At 42.4% G+C, this 14,668-nt stretch overlaps 2 protein-coding genes across 3 annotated transcripts in view; both read right to left on the reverse strand.

The window, feature by feature from the left end:
- Positions 1-11,625, reverse strand: part of LOC311251445 (glucosidase 2 subunit beta-like) — a 122,713-nt gene extending 111,088 nt beyond the window's left edge. For both annotated transcript variants that reach the window (XM_084343848.1, XM_084343847.1), the window contains exons 1-6: positions 11,451-11,625; positions 10,923-11,039; positions 8,756-8,851; positions 6,635-6,692; positions 5,541-5,658; positions 803-932 (exon numbers count right to left, since the gene is read on the reverse strand). In XM_084343848.1, the coding sequence (XP_084199974.1) occupies positions 803-932; positions 5,541-5,658; positions 6,635-6,692; positions 8,756-8,851; positions 10,923-11,039; positions 11,451-11,532 (601 nt within the window). In that variant the 5' untranslated portion in view covers positions 11,533-11,625. The remainder of the gene's footprint in view (positions 1-802; positions 933-5,540; positions 5,659-6,634; positions 6,693-8,755; positions 8,852-10,922; positions 11,040-11,450) is intronic.
- Positions 11,626-12,669: 1,044 nt separating this feature from the next.
- LOC311251670 (doublesex- and mab-3-related transcription factor A1-like) lies at positions 12,670-14,304 on the reverse strand (the record flags this gene model as incomplete). The annotated part of the gene is made up of 2 exons (XM_084344242.1): positions 12,670-13,630; positions 13,839-14,304. The coding sequence occupies 2 exons, from the start codon at positions 14,302-14,304 to the stop codon at positions 12,855-12,857; spliced, it is 1,242 nt and encodes a 413-aa protein (XP_084200368.1). The 3' UTR covers positions 12,670-12,854.
- Between the last annotated feature and the right edge of the window lie 364 nt (positions 14,305-14,668).

The following is a 14,668-nucleotide window of genomic DNA, read 5'->3' on the forward strand; positions in this document are numbered from 1 at the left end:
CATGATGGATGCGTGCTCAGAGGAACCGGCGAAGTCAAATGACCTTTACTGCAATCAAAACTTTCACTTGAGCGCCCGTTTGACAGCAGACGGACAATCAATTACCAGAATTTCGTGACATCAGAGAGAAACATGAATGCTAAGCGTTAAAAAGTAGAAAAATGACATTCTTCTGAATACATTTGTTGTTTTGACGCACTTGTTTGGTATATTGTCAGTTTAAGCTAGTTTCCGTCCAACAGTCTCAATCTCATGCCTTCCCAGCACACACATACACACATAATGACTCTAAATCTTTCTGGACTTCAATGCAAAAATGATTGAGTCCATTTTCCAATCCGGCCCCGAAACTTTCTGTACATTCACACACACACACACACACACACACAAGTCTGAACGTCACTTAAATGCCGAGCCAGCTAGTGCTCGGAGCGATAAGGGAATTTCCTGTGAGTCATGAGCACCTTCTCTCTGAAGGTTTGAGGAACGTAAAAGGGACAGCTGTGGGACCGCAATATGCCGTTGCTCAGCACTCCTCTCCCAGTCCATTTATTTCAATGGCGCAGGCATCTGTATTTAACCCTTCTAGCTGTTCTGCTATATGTCATCCTGACCATCTGGCCTGAGGTTCAAAGGTCAATTTACTTTTGTTGAATGAAAGACTGAGCTGAAATAAAATGGAAGGTGCCCTGTGGTCGCCGCAACAATGGCCTAACTACAAACTCGAGCAATTCTGTGGATTGAATTGCTTTGAATGGACTCGAACCAAATCATGGCAGGTTAAAGGTTTCAAGACACTTACCGCTGTCCCCTGCTTCCAGCGCCTTCAGTGTTTGCTCTTTGCGTCGGTCGGCCTCGTGTTTCCTCCTCCTGTGTTCCTCTAATTTAATCTGTAAGTCCTCGGCCGCCTGCTGAAGCTCTCGGAGCTGAGCCTGAAGAGGGACGACATAGAGACAAACACAATGTCCAAGATCAGCGTAACATGGCTAACGTTCAAGCTGCGAGCTGATTGAAAGTACAGTTAGTGAATGCCATGCCTTTCTAGTTTAATGCCAGTTTGCAAGTCAGTAGCACAATCAATCTTATTTCTCTACCTGATATTGTCACTCATTTTTGGACCCTATCTGAACAGAAAAAAGCAATATTTAAATTCTGATTTGGGCTCTTTAAGATCAGTTTTAAGATTTTAATCAGAATTAAAATCTTAAAACTCTGAACATTCTGTACCAATAAAACCACCCATAGACGTTTCCCATCACTCTTCAATCTCATTATTTAAATCTTGGCTCCATTGAAACTATCATCCACTACACATTAACTGACAAATCATGTCTTGGAAACATGTGTGTTGAAGTAATCATGTGTGTAACGCTGTGATCCTACCCTCTCACTGAAGTTACATAGTGCAGAAACAAGTGATGGGGGGGGCAGAGTGGCTGAGACAGAGACACCATTCACCCTATTACAAGACACTGCACCATCAACATGAGTTTGAAGCTGTTATTTGAAAGGTAAAAAGTTACATAATTGTGCTTTAAATACATTCCATTCAGCCTCAGCTGTACTTTGTGTTTAGTGCTAATCAGCTAATGTAACTAAAGTGGGTCAGAACATTTTACCTTCGAAACATTGGCATGTTAGCATCATCACTGTGAGCACATTCGAACTGCTAATGTTAGCATTTAGCACAAAGCACTGTGAGGAATACAACATTAATACGTGACTTACAGCTTTAAAAGAATTTCAAGAAAGTAGCGCCTGCAATGGCATTAGCAAATATTTAATTTGTCTCGGTTCCCTCTCCTCTTACCTTCTCTTTCTGTACGCGTCACTGCATCTACCTCCAGACCACAACCAGCCCATGTACACACAAAAACTCGTCCTACAGCAGTCGGGCCTGCACAATGGACTATTCAAATGACTTGCGTCAGGAGGTGTTGCCGCCACACCAAAAATGACAGCTTTTGACAAGCGAGCATAACCTATCATCACTCTCTGTAATGGACCAATTAATATGAAAGAGCAGAAGCCCCTTGTTTGTGTGTGTGTGTTTGTGTGTGTGTGTGTGTGTGTGCATGCGTGTCAATACAGCCTTCCAATCTCTCCTCAGAGACTCTCATAATGCAGTGATGGATTCTGCTCGGTTCGGACAGGGATGACTACCTTTCTAGGCCACGCTACCTGCTTGCTTAGACACCTTCAGTTTGCTGCAGTGATTTATGGGCTCCATTTTGAGTGTACAGGAACATATTTACTTGTGAATAACACCCATGTAAAAAGGTCCCTCCGCACAGATTTTCAAATTTCCAAAAGGATTTTTGGACTGAAAATCTGAGCTCTTTAAAGAACGATCCGGTTAGTTGCGTAATAATCTTAAAAATAAGCAATATCACAACTGGGATGAGTGAAAATAATATAGTGTTTGGTGATTAAAGACCTAGGAGTGCTGATTCAGTACACAGTGTTGGAGACTTCTCTCAACTCTTGGAAAGCTGCACAATAAAAGCATTGAAGGTTCCTCTGAAATACTGGCAAAATTAAGACAAAGCTGTGCTGGAAAGAGAAACAAAAATCTTAAAATGGATTGAGGACTAACAAAATGCTGCGCACCATTCCCTGCTGTTCCCTGCTTTAAAATGTGCACTTACAGTCGGCCAATCAACCGAAAGATAATCACAAACCTCCTGAAAGAGGATTTTATTGAATACCAATTTGTATTTAATTAACAGCAGCGTTCCTATTTCTGCTGGTTCTGGGGCGTGCACTGCTGACACGCCACACTTCATTGTGTAGAGGCTTCTAATTTGATTAAAAAGTTTTCCGGCATCCTTTTCAAGCGTCTTCTTTAGCCCCTTGAACCGCAGGAGGAGTTCGCTTTTGGGTCATTGTGGACGGTTTTTTGAAGACGATGCCCCTGAGGTAACCCTGCCGTATCAACAGAGACGCACGCTGAGAGGACGGGGGATATCACAATGTGCGGCTTGGCTGTGAGGGCTGGGTGACACTTCAACCTCGATCTGCCAATCAGCCGACACAGAAAAGAACACGAGGGGGGAAAAAAACAGAAGAGAGAGAAGAGAACAGAAAAGGAGAGTGCAGGGTACACACTCACGGACCATCAGCTGGCAAAAGAGTGACAAAAAGTGGCCTTCAGTTTGAAATCTCTGCTGTCACATAAAAGGTGTATCTTAACCGCGTCTTCCATTATAAGCGATAGATATTTTAAACAAGCTTGACATTCTTCAAATGCACTATTCACACAATCGCGGGGCTCAAGTGCTTCAAAATACCTTGAAATAAAGTAATTTCTCTCAGCATCGATGCACAGAATAACACAAAGATTGAGGGCAGCCCTGAGAAGGGGCAGCAACATTTTACAGCTCTTTCAGAAGTCCAAATACATACTTTGTATGAAAATAATGAAAAGTGCTCCTACAATTTTGTACTAATACACCATAAAACAAGGAGAATTGTCTTTATATGTGGAGTACATGAGCGAGACTTGACCATCGAACAGTGGAAAGGGGGCAACTTGAATTTCCTAAATGAAGATAATGCATTAAGTAATGAGACCGCTGAACCAGTAAATATAACTTACAAACATCTAAAGAGACCCTCAGCTGCCAAATTTAATTTGCACCGAACTCCAGGGCTCCAGTTTCTAATTTGGCCTAGTGCTTGTTGAACTAAATGTGCAAATGGAGAGCAGGGGAGAAACTGTGAAGTAGTTCCTGCTTATCTTGAAGCTCTGTAAGGGAGCATGTTGATTCAAACTGGGCTTGATGACTCAGGTACTTGTTTACGTTACCCAGAACCGTTTGCTGCTTGCTGCTTCAGCGAGACTACAAATGAGCGTGGTTACAGTTGAAATCCTTAAAGGTGCACTATGTGGTTTTGGGGAAGAAATTTTAATCGGAGAAGAAAGACCTTCATGTCTAAACAAACAAAACAAACATACTCTTAATTTTCATGACTGAATAAACAAACTGACCTTAAAGGACAACACAATTGCATATTGTTTTACTTTGTTTATATGTGGCGGACCCTGCCACCTGTCTAGCTTCAAACAGTGTTCTGGGGACCTTATTTCCCTCTGAGAACAGCTTGTTTATTCAGTTATGGAAAAGATAAATATGTCTGACTACCTAGTGCCCCTTTAAAAGATACACTAAAATGCACATTTTTGGTACATTTCTTAATATTTTCATAAAAACACGACTAGGGAATGGCATAAATTGATCAACTATAACACAGAGACGCATGTGTAAGTAGCTGGAAAGAAAGAACTAGAAAACAGTGAACATCTCAGGTTGACATGGCAAAAAAATGTAACTGCATAGCAGGCTAAGTTTGCTGATGGAAACCGCACAGCAGACGCCCGTAGCAGCAGATGCCATTAACATGTATGGTCAAAACAATATCACATAGCACAAGCTGCTCATTTAGAGCAGGAATTCTCGGAGCGGTAGCACATAGAGAAGCAAATTAACCTCGACGTCCCTATCAATCAAGTGTGTTAGCTCGCGAGCCAGGTAATAACACGACAGCGACTGAGTGGCAGCACAAGTATCCGGGGCGAAATGTTAATTAAATCTGTTGAGAAAAACAGAAAAATATCTACACACAGTAGGTAGAGACACTTTGGTACATTTGTATAATTCTAGTAACAAGAAACCGAAAGAGGAAGAAAAACACATGAAGGAGGATAATTATACCTAAAATACTGCAATGAACTGCAACCAAGTACTCCAGAGCTACTGCATTTCAGGGCAAAATGAATTCACTGAATGCAGCGCAGCCAGAAACACAACATACATGAGTCTCTGCAGTTCAGAATGCATCCATGGGTCCACCATGTTGACTGCAACAGGCTCTGACAACAGGCCAGTCTTTCATGCAGGCTACAGGACCCACTTTGCATCCTGGTGTGTCAGAAGTAAGGTTACAGATAGGACTGGGCGATATATCGATATCACATCGTTATCATGATATGAGACATATATCGACTCACAATTTGGATACTGTTTTACTGTGACACAGTATAAGTGATGTATGTTTCTAGTTTTTAAGTCTGCATTTAGTATCAACAGTAATTCCTACAATATTGTTGAAATATCAATATTGTTTCTAGCAGTTTATCTTATAACACACATCGGGTTCTCGCCGTTTCTTGTTGCGCGTGATGTGATTTAGAAAAATGAAGAAAAGCCTGTATTTGCACCTTTATTCCCGTTTAAAATCATTTCCATAATGTGTGAGGAAATGTAACTAAGGTGTATTATGGGTTCTCTTTGGTAACACAATCAACTTAAAATAAATAGCCTGCCATAAACTACATATAGAACACTTAATGAACCTAGAGTATACTTTGTGCAGGTCAGACTGCACTAAAGTTTGAAAAGCAGTGAAAAACAAACACAACAGAAAGTTACTGGTTTTCTCAGAACAGGAAATGGATAAAGCTTTTGCTGGAAAACCCTGATGACTACCCTCTGTTACTACTTTGTGCCATACAGTTCCTTCAGCAGAATACAGTGTACCTGTTTCTCCCTCCAGAGCAGCACACCCTCCTCAATAAGCTGCTGCTTGAGTTGCAAACCCTCGTCCAAGGTCCTCATCTGGCCCTCCACGTATGCTCTCTCCCTCTGTCCCAGATTCCTGGAGGAGAGCGAGACAGAAGATACATACACACACGGTCCTGTCATTACCGAGAAAAACGTCCACGGCCACCCCTGCTATGGTCACCGAGATGGTGCAATCCAATTTTTTAAGGGCCGCACAATGCAGCAGGAATCCAAATGGGAAAAATAGAAGAGTAAATAAGATGGGGGCTGATGCTCTGTGGCTGAACTAAATTGTTTTTGAAGCCTGGCAAACACAATATGAGTGCGGACCTTGTGAAAACATAATGAGATATACTCTGCTTGTATGTGGTTTTGGCCCGAGTGGCAGCGAATTAAATAACAGAGGACTGTCAACAAAAGAAGTGGGCTACTGTATTAGAAGTTACATTTACACAGCGGGCTACATTTCAGCATCATACTCTGGACAATCTTTGCAGCGCAGCTCGGAGAAGATGATAAATATGACCCTGCAGGAGCCTGCGTTCTTATAAATATTTTTATTTACGCATACAGTCTGTGCAGTATGTAATTTTCACCCTGTAGAAACTGAATTATCTGCATCAAAACACACCTCTGGATGGAGTTATTGAGAGTACAATTTAAGGTACAACGAGGTGGAGAGTCAGATCTGTCTTTATCATGGATGAGCCCGTCAAAACAATATTGTGAAGCATATACATTACAAAAGGAGGTCGGATCTACATCACGTTTTTAAATCGTAGTGACACCATGCCCCCTGGTGGCACGGTGAATGAGTCACCATCACATGAGAGTCTATCACACTGATGCTATGATAAATAGCTTCATGTTAAGAGCAAACTGGATCTAACAAGAGCTGCATTTTTATCTAATTACTCAAAATCTACTGTTTGATACAATTCCCAAGTAAAATGGCCCGGTTGGATGTTTATCTTTTTTAGCTGTGCGTGGGCCTCTAATGCCATATTTGGAGTCAAAATCTGCATGTGTTATTTTATAAATATTGAATCTCAGTTTTTGATTCAACTGACCAGCAAGTGTTCTGGCAGTGAGCGTGGCTGTTGTATTCATCTGAAGCATCGCAGCAATCTGGCACGAGACACGGGAGAAACCGATCCAATGCACATACAAGAGAACAGAAGAGCAGTCAACGTTATCAGCAAGGAGAGGTGAGCAATGTGTCTTTACTCCAAATGAGGTGATCAATACAGAATCTGGCAACAGAAATGAACACATAGAGAAGTAAAAAAAAACATCAGCAACGATACATTCTTTCATTTCAGGCGCTTTGGAAGCACTGTATCACTCACCTTTGCCCCTAAAAGTCTGACTCCTGTAATCTTTTAATTTACTGATATAAACAGAATATTTTACAAACAAGATATGAGCGTGAAGCTGAAACAGATTAATGAACTTGGCAGATTTCAGAAAATTAATCAGCAACTGTTTTGATGATCACTTCCTCGTTTCAGTCGTTTTTCCAGGAGAAAATGCCAAATAATCCCCGATTCAAAAAGCTCAAATGTGAGGATTTGCAGCTGTTCTTTGCCATATCTGCTAGTTAACTGAACATTTTGGACGAAACTTCAGGAAATCTTTTAGTATTTGAATAGAAATAATCATCAACATGTTTGCTCACTTCTCAGGAGAAAGATGGGAAGATTGTTACCATTCTCATGTCTGTATGGTAAACATGAAGCCACCACTGATTGCCACTTAGCTCCTGTTAGCTTGCAGACTCACCGAAGGTAACAAAATCTGCTCCATAGATAACATGCTACATGTCTGCTTAATCCGTACAGAAACTGAAGAGTAAAAACCAGCAGTTTCTAGTATTCGTTCAAAGCTAAGCTAACCAGCTGCTCGCTGTAGCCTTTAATTTATCGGACAGATTTTAGCGTGAAAGAAAAAATCTTCTCTTCTAACTCACTGCCAGAAAGCAAGTAAGCGTATATAACTGTTGGTTAAAGCCCTAAATCCTTCAAATGATCACATCCTCAGTGAAGATCAGACCTTTGTGTCTGATATCTGTGTTTCAGAGAGGGGAGCTAGAGATCAACCACTCATTAGACCAGCTGCATGGTGTTTCTAAGTGCTCAGACCTGGCTTTTGCTCACATGTTTCACCCAAGAGAGTCAGCACGTTGTGACATTTATCAGTGATCCAGAACCCTATCTGCGACCGGTGGAACGAGAGCTTTAGAGAGGGAAGCCAATGAAAATCTCTCAACAGCCAGTCGAAGGGGAAAAGCAACAGCGTGTTAGCTATTAAGTGGCTCCATTCAGGGCAGCGGAGGTGTGAGAAGACAGGTGGGAGTGAGTAAAGGGAAAAGGAGACATTGAGAAATATTCCACTACTGCTCTCTCATTCTTCATTCCTTCAGTTGTTGTTGTTTTTTTTTTTTATCCGAGATAGTTTGAATGCCGCCGAAAGCGCTGGTGACAGAGAGGAAATGTCGACAACGGAATGTATTGATTTTATCCAAAGTGGAGAGCTACAGGAGAACAGACGCGGATGAGAAAGCGGGGGCTGAAAAACTATGTGATTAGGCATCGAGCGTGGCGGATTTTACAAGAAAAAATCTGGAAAGGCCTTGAGGAAAGGGACAGGATGTTTTTCAAGGAACACTGTGTGGAGAGTGAGCGTGTTGTGTTAGAGAGCCAGGTTTTGTTTGCTGTGTCTGCTTCATCTGTTTGTTTGTGCCACAAAAGGAGTGACAGTCTGCACACCGACACGTCCGATTCTCGACATCATGTAAAATATGAATTCACGTCGGTGTTTGAAGAACACAACGCAAAAGCGGAAAAGCAAACAAAACGATTTCCTGCCTGACAAAAAATGGATTTTGATTAAACCCCTCACTACCACCCTATGAAATGAATTAAGTGGCAAGATATTAGAGCGCGTTCAGCATCAAACATTTCCACCAGCTATTTCGAACAAACAAGACAGCGTTTAATTTTCCGTGAGAAGCAATCTGTTCATCACCCTCAGCAGTTACACCGATGCCCTTGTTGTCCTTGAAAAACGCTGAAGCAGAAAACATTGTTGATACGTTGCCTCGCTTCAAAAAGATCCTGCTAAGTTTATTAAAGTCACCTCTCAGGAGAGCATTATTTCATCCAATATAATGCAATAGAAAAAAGCCTTACCGCAGATGCCATCATTGACTCGCGATGATGGGATGTAGTGTGGGCGGAAACCCAGATTGGTGCAGTAGAATCGGCCACGAGGACAGGCGGAGGTGCCTATGTGGGGGCAGGGGCAGAGGTCAGAACAAGCTAACTTTCAGTAACAAATGAATCTAATCAGAAGTATTCATAACACATGCACAGGGAGTCACGCACAGAACGTTCCCTTTCAACCTTTTAACAGGAACTTGTACTGATGATGCTGGAGTTCTTTTATGTTTTTGTTGTTGATTTATGATTCATCTGTCGTCTGTTTAAAGACTGAGTGTGTTTCTCAAACCCTTGTTAAGTAAAGTTGTTAGCACTGTCACTTAGAAAACTTTGCCTTGACTGCAGACTAGGAGCTAATTCTGACTTTGTTAAGTATACTTTAAAAAGTTTTTTTCTGGGAAGCAATTTTAGTCAGAAGAGAACATTCTTTATTATTCGATTTTTAGGACTGAATAAAGAAAAAAAACGTTTCCAAAGGACAACGCAATTTCTACTGTTTTACTGCGTTTATATATATATATATATATATATATTATACCCTGCCACCTTTCTAGCTTAAAACAGTGTTCTGGGGAACTTATTCTCCTTTAAGGACAGTTAATATTTAATCAGTCATGGAAAAAAATAAATATTTCTTTAGTTTTTATTATTGCCATATTTATGTATATATCACAATTCTGGGTTTGAATTTATTTTCCAAACTACATAGTGCAACTTTAATGTACTACATACAGAACTACATGGAAATTGGATACAAGTCAAACTATACCCATGAGTTTCCTCGGGGGTCATTCAGGGCTTTAGATGAGGGGGTCAATCACTATAAAGTCTTGGTGTGTATGCTCAATATTGATTTAATCACCTCTTGCCTTTCCTACACCATTTAAAAATTGTAATGACTAGATAATTTCCTTATGGTGTTTACACTTAAAGGGTAATTACACCAACTTTCACACTGATTAAAGTATGTTTACAGGTCTTGTGGAGTTCTACTGCATATGTGGAAAAAGTAGCATCAAGCCTTTTGTGGCTCCGGAGGAAGCTGCATGTGATCTGATAAAGGTGCTTTTATGTAGGCAACAAGTTTTTGAATAGCAGTCCAAAGGTCTATCATTGCACTTCTGTAACACTCATTTTGGACAGTTCAAAAACACAAGGAAAATCAATACAGCAGAACCAGAGATATCAACTTTTTTTATTACACACATTCTTCTTCCTTTTCAAAACACGGCGACTACATTACCCACAATGCAATGTAGCCACCGAGTGACATCACTGGAGGCAACTTATCAGATTCCATGCAGCTTCTTCTGGAGCCACAAAAGGCTTTATGATACTTTTTTCACATATGTAGTAGTACTCCCAAAGTCCAGTAAACACACTTTATTGTAGCCCTTTAAGTAGCAGACAGTCATAGTGGTTGGATTTTCCCCAGCTAGGGGTGCCGTGATATGCCAGCATTGACAACAACAGTGTTATTGTTCTTACATGAACTTCCCTACACCTGAATTTGAAGTGCAATTTGTTTCCAGAAAAGAGACAAAACACACAACAACAAAGGTAGGTTGAATTTGACACAGCATTATTAATGTTTTTTTTTTCTTTTCTATAGAATCACAGTAACATTGTTATCGTGAATTCTTTAAGCCATGATACACATGAAGTGAAAATCTGATATCATGACAGCCCTAATCCCAGCAGCAAAAGGAGATTATGTACTTTAGCTAGTGGTTGACATTATTTATATTCCAGTCTTTAAAAAGCACAGTAATCTTCTTGGAAAAACTCTGAGCGTGCACATGTGGAGTTGGAGTTGTTCCACTGAGCTGAAATGGTGAATTAAATCATCCATTTAATGAATCCATCAGCAGACAAAAACGCTTCTTTTACATTTTTAAAACAACAAATCCTCAGAGGATCTGATTCCCCAGGGAAGAACAGGTGGTGCTTTAACTCCACATCGGTGACACCAAAAAATGGAGATATGGAGGTGTTAGTGGGCTGTATCACAGAGAAATGGCACAAAAAGCAATACTGAATGCTTAATATTATGTACAGGAAGTAGTGTGCAGTAATTATTAACAGTGACTCGCTGTTTGCCAACATTGGTAAACTCGGCCATGGGTCAACTTTTTACCTGGTTCATCGGAGCCATCTTCACAGTCACAGTAGTCATCGTTCACCTGCTCAAAGGGGATGACTTTGGACCCATCGATGCACAGGAAGGACTTCCTCTCCCTGTAGAACCGCTTGTCTGTTGCAGAACAGAACCATTACACACTGATGCAGGTTGATGACCTTGAACTGCAGCTAGAAATTCAACCCAATGTGCAGACTTAGAACAACATTTCCTATGTTGTCATCTTTATTTCACGATAGAAGACGCTTAAGTTTGTTAAGAAAACTACTGGAACTATGTAAAAACACTAAAGGTATTAGTACTGGAAGTATTGCTAACATCAGAGCACAACTTTAAATGCTGAGTACAGTTGTTAGAATCTATATGCGGTGATGGCAACTCCATAAACACATGCGACATGTGGTCTGTGTCGCAGCATGTGAGCTGACAAAGCCACAGCACGTTGAACCACGCACGGTTATTTACAAACATCATGATAGCTGCTTAGCCTTGAAGCTAGCTAGAAGGGGGGGACAGTGAACTCACAGGACGAAGATATCCCTCTTATTTTCCGCGAGTCTACGAAGCCACACCAACAGACAGCGGCGATAATAACGTGGAGACGCATGTCAGAGGACAGAAATGTAAACCGTCTCCCCTCTGCCTCACAGAAACCCGCTCAATCGCGTTTCAAACTCATGATATGCATTCAACATTTCAAACTGGCCCGTGTCCCGACTTCCTGAAACATGCGGTCACGTGACGCACCTGGGGCTTCTTATTGGTTTGTATCCGAGCGGCATGTGGCGGCTTTAGCCAATCATGAGTGAGGATGTCTTTCTGGGGCGGAGACAGGAATGCACTTGTTCACATTCTCATTGTGGACTTACAGCCAGCAGTTTCTGAGCATTTTTACCCGAGTTAAATATGTTTTTAATTTATAAGAAGCGTGTTTTACGTTTTCTAGTTGGTGAGAAGTGCATGTCAGGCAACATGTGATGAATATTGTGAACAAATATGCACCCCTCACTACTGTAGCTGCAGCACAGCAGGTGGTGAGGGCTTTTTATCAGATGTAGCAAGTTTCCATTAAAGGTGCACCATGTCATTTTGGGAAAGAGGTTTTTTTTAATGCCTAAACCAACTAACTAAACAAACTCAGGACAGAATGAACAAACCTACCTTAAAGGACAATTCACACTGTTTTACTTTGTTTATATTAGGCGGACCCTGCCACCTTGTTTTGAGGGTCTTATTTTCCTCTGAGAACAGCTTGTTTATTTAGTTATGGAAAAAATTAATATTTCTGAGTTTGTATTATTACCTTGATAATATTGTGCACATTAAAATCCCAAACTACATAGTGCCCCTTTAAAGCGAGAGGGGGCAGTAATTACTCTGGCAACCAGACACATAGCCTACTGGCTCAATACTGAATGGCCACAATTAATACATGTAGCCTAAAATTGTAACTCCTTGACATTGAAAGACATTTTCATATGGTAAAATTCCAACCTTTTTTCATTATTTGTAACCTGCATCACCTAATATAGGCCTGGGCCGATGAAAATATGAAGATGGAGGATGGAAAATCTGTAAAAAGCCATCACATTTTTAGAAAGGCACATTGTCAGACTACAAGGAGCTGTAGGATATGGTGAACTTGTCACTAACTGTGTTTTAAGGAGGAAAAAATAGATGTTTGTGTATAGATAGATAGATAGATAGATAGATAGAATATAAGAACAAAATCATGGACAAGAGCACATTTTTATTGCTTTATTAATAAAAACAATCTTTACAACATGTACACTATAAAAACAAACAAGTTTTAAAGGGAAATTGTCGCTGTTTGAGGCACTTGAGAGGCATTTTTAAGGCAAATCTGGAAGTCAGTTTACAATAAGATTAACTAAAGAATAACATCTTTCATTTTTAATGATTCACTGGTCATTTGTCGCTGTTAAGTCGTGTGTAAAGACCCGTGCTGCATAGTGACTCCTTATTCTGCAGGTAAGAGAGGTCTCGGATCATGCCGGGAAAGGAATATGAGTCCAAAGGTGGACGCAGTGGAAACACTGGCATCAGTCCGGATGTCATGTACGGAGACATGAAACCTGCCATCCCACCGTTCGCGGAGGAATATGCCAGCCGCAGGGGGCTGACACCGAGGCGAGGGCTGAGCCCGTACACGCTGTCTCCCCCGGCGGCCGTCATGTGGAGCGGGGAGAAGGCTGACTTGTTCCCCAGAGCACCGAGCGCTCCGGGCAGTCCAACAGAAGGCCTGAGCGCGTTTGGGTGACTAGACAGAGCCAAGCTTTCAGAGTCGATTTTGTTCTCTTTGGAGCTCAAAGCCAGTTCAATGGATCTGACAATGTCGCCCTTGCACGTTCTCACCATAGACTCCAGGGTGTCCCGTTTCTGGTGGGGGAAGATCTTGGCCATGATGTCGGTGGGGTCCCGGTCCAGGCTCGGGGAGTGCTTGGGTTTCTCCGACTCGCTGCCAGACTCCGGGTCCGAGGAGGAAAGGGACCTCTGTGGACTCTCCGTGTGGTGAAACACCGGGGATGGACTCGCGCTGTCCTCAGTGGATGAGGCGGTGTGTGTGTCCTTGTTTGGAGACAGGTCCTTGCTGTCTGTTGGAGAGGGCAGGCACGCGGCCTGGGGCGCAAAGAGGGGTCGACCCATGAACCCGTTATAGAAGTTGTACTTGCTCAGTTTGTCATCTGAAATGTGGACAAGAAAAACAAGTGGTTTAAAATCATTGGCATGGTTCTGTCCATCAAATGTGCGTAAAAATGTGCAAAATTATATTTTGTGGTAACTTAAACGGCAAAATAAGCCATTTTCCTTGAATAAAAGCGATTATCAGCTACTTTATTGGACAGAAATCTAAAAAACAACCTAAAAAATAATATTTTATTGTTATCTTACCGTCTTTTTGGCTCTCTGCTCCATAAACATCAAAGCTCGCAGGTGTTGGAGCGCTGCTGGTTGCTGCTGGCACCCCGGGTCCCACGGGTGACCCCTGGGGGATCCCGGTTTCCCCACCGGGGTACAAGAGCCGGAGCTCCCGGGCCTCGCTCTCCTCCTGAGCCTGCTGCCTCCTCAGCGCCACCTGCGCGGCCATCACCCGCTGCCTCTCCGCGATCAGGGTGCACTTTGCGCACACGCAGTCCCTCCAGCGACAGAAGCGCTTGTGGCCCTTGAGCGCGGAGACCACGCCGTGGTTCCTGCATCTGGCGCACTTCGGAGTGCGGGGGTATCCCCTCTCCAGCGTGGGGTTACAAGCCCGGAGGAAGAGAGGTGGAGGGCGCAGGAGGGACGTGGGCACCTGCAAGCCACCGAGCGGGCTGGCGGTGTGCCCGGCCAGGCCGAGCGGTCTGATCCTGCTGTCCATTTCCTGAGGGGGGATGCAAAGTCCAGAGCAGTCACTCAAGTGATGTGGCCTTGTCTAGTGAGTGGCGTCTCTCTACTGCCGCTGGCACCCTCAACCCGCGCGCCTTAAGTGTCTCCTCTCCAGGTGGTTTGACATGAAATACAACACCCTCGTCACACCCCTTTCCGCTCCAGCCTCTTAATACCCTATCATGTTTATTTGCATCCCGGGTGAATAGTGGTCTAATCTGATGCAACTGAGCCTAAACGCAGCTGTAGTTTAAGCAAAAGTGAGAAGTTGGGAAATTACACTCAAAACTGCATTGAGTTTTTCGTTGATTTAAGGATTTCTCGTGTTTAAAATGCACCACATGTCAAAGTGTGTT

The sequence above is a fragment of the Pagrus pagrus genome, assembly GCF_965226575.1.
Source record: "Pagrus pagrus genome assembly, chromosome: 22".
NCBI lineage: Eukaryota > Metazoa > Chordata > Actinopteri > Spariformes > Sparidae > Pagrus > Pagrus pagrus.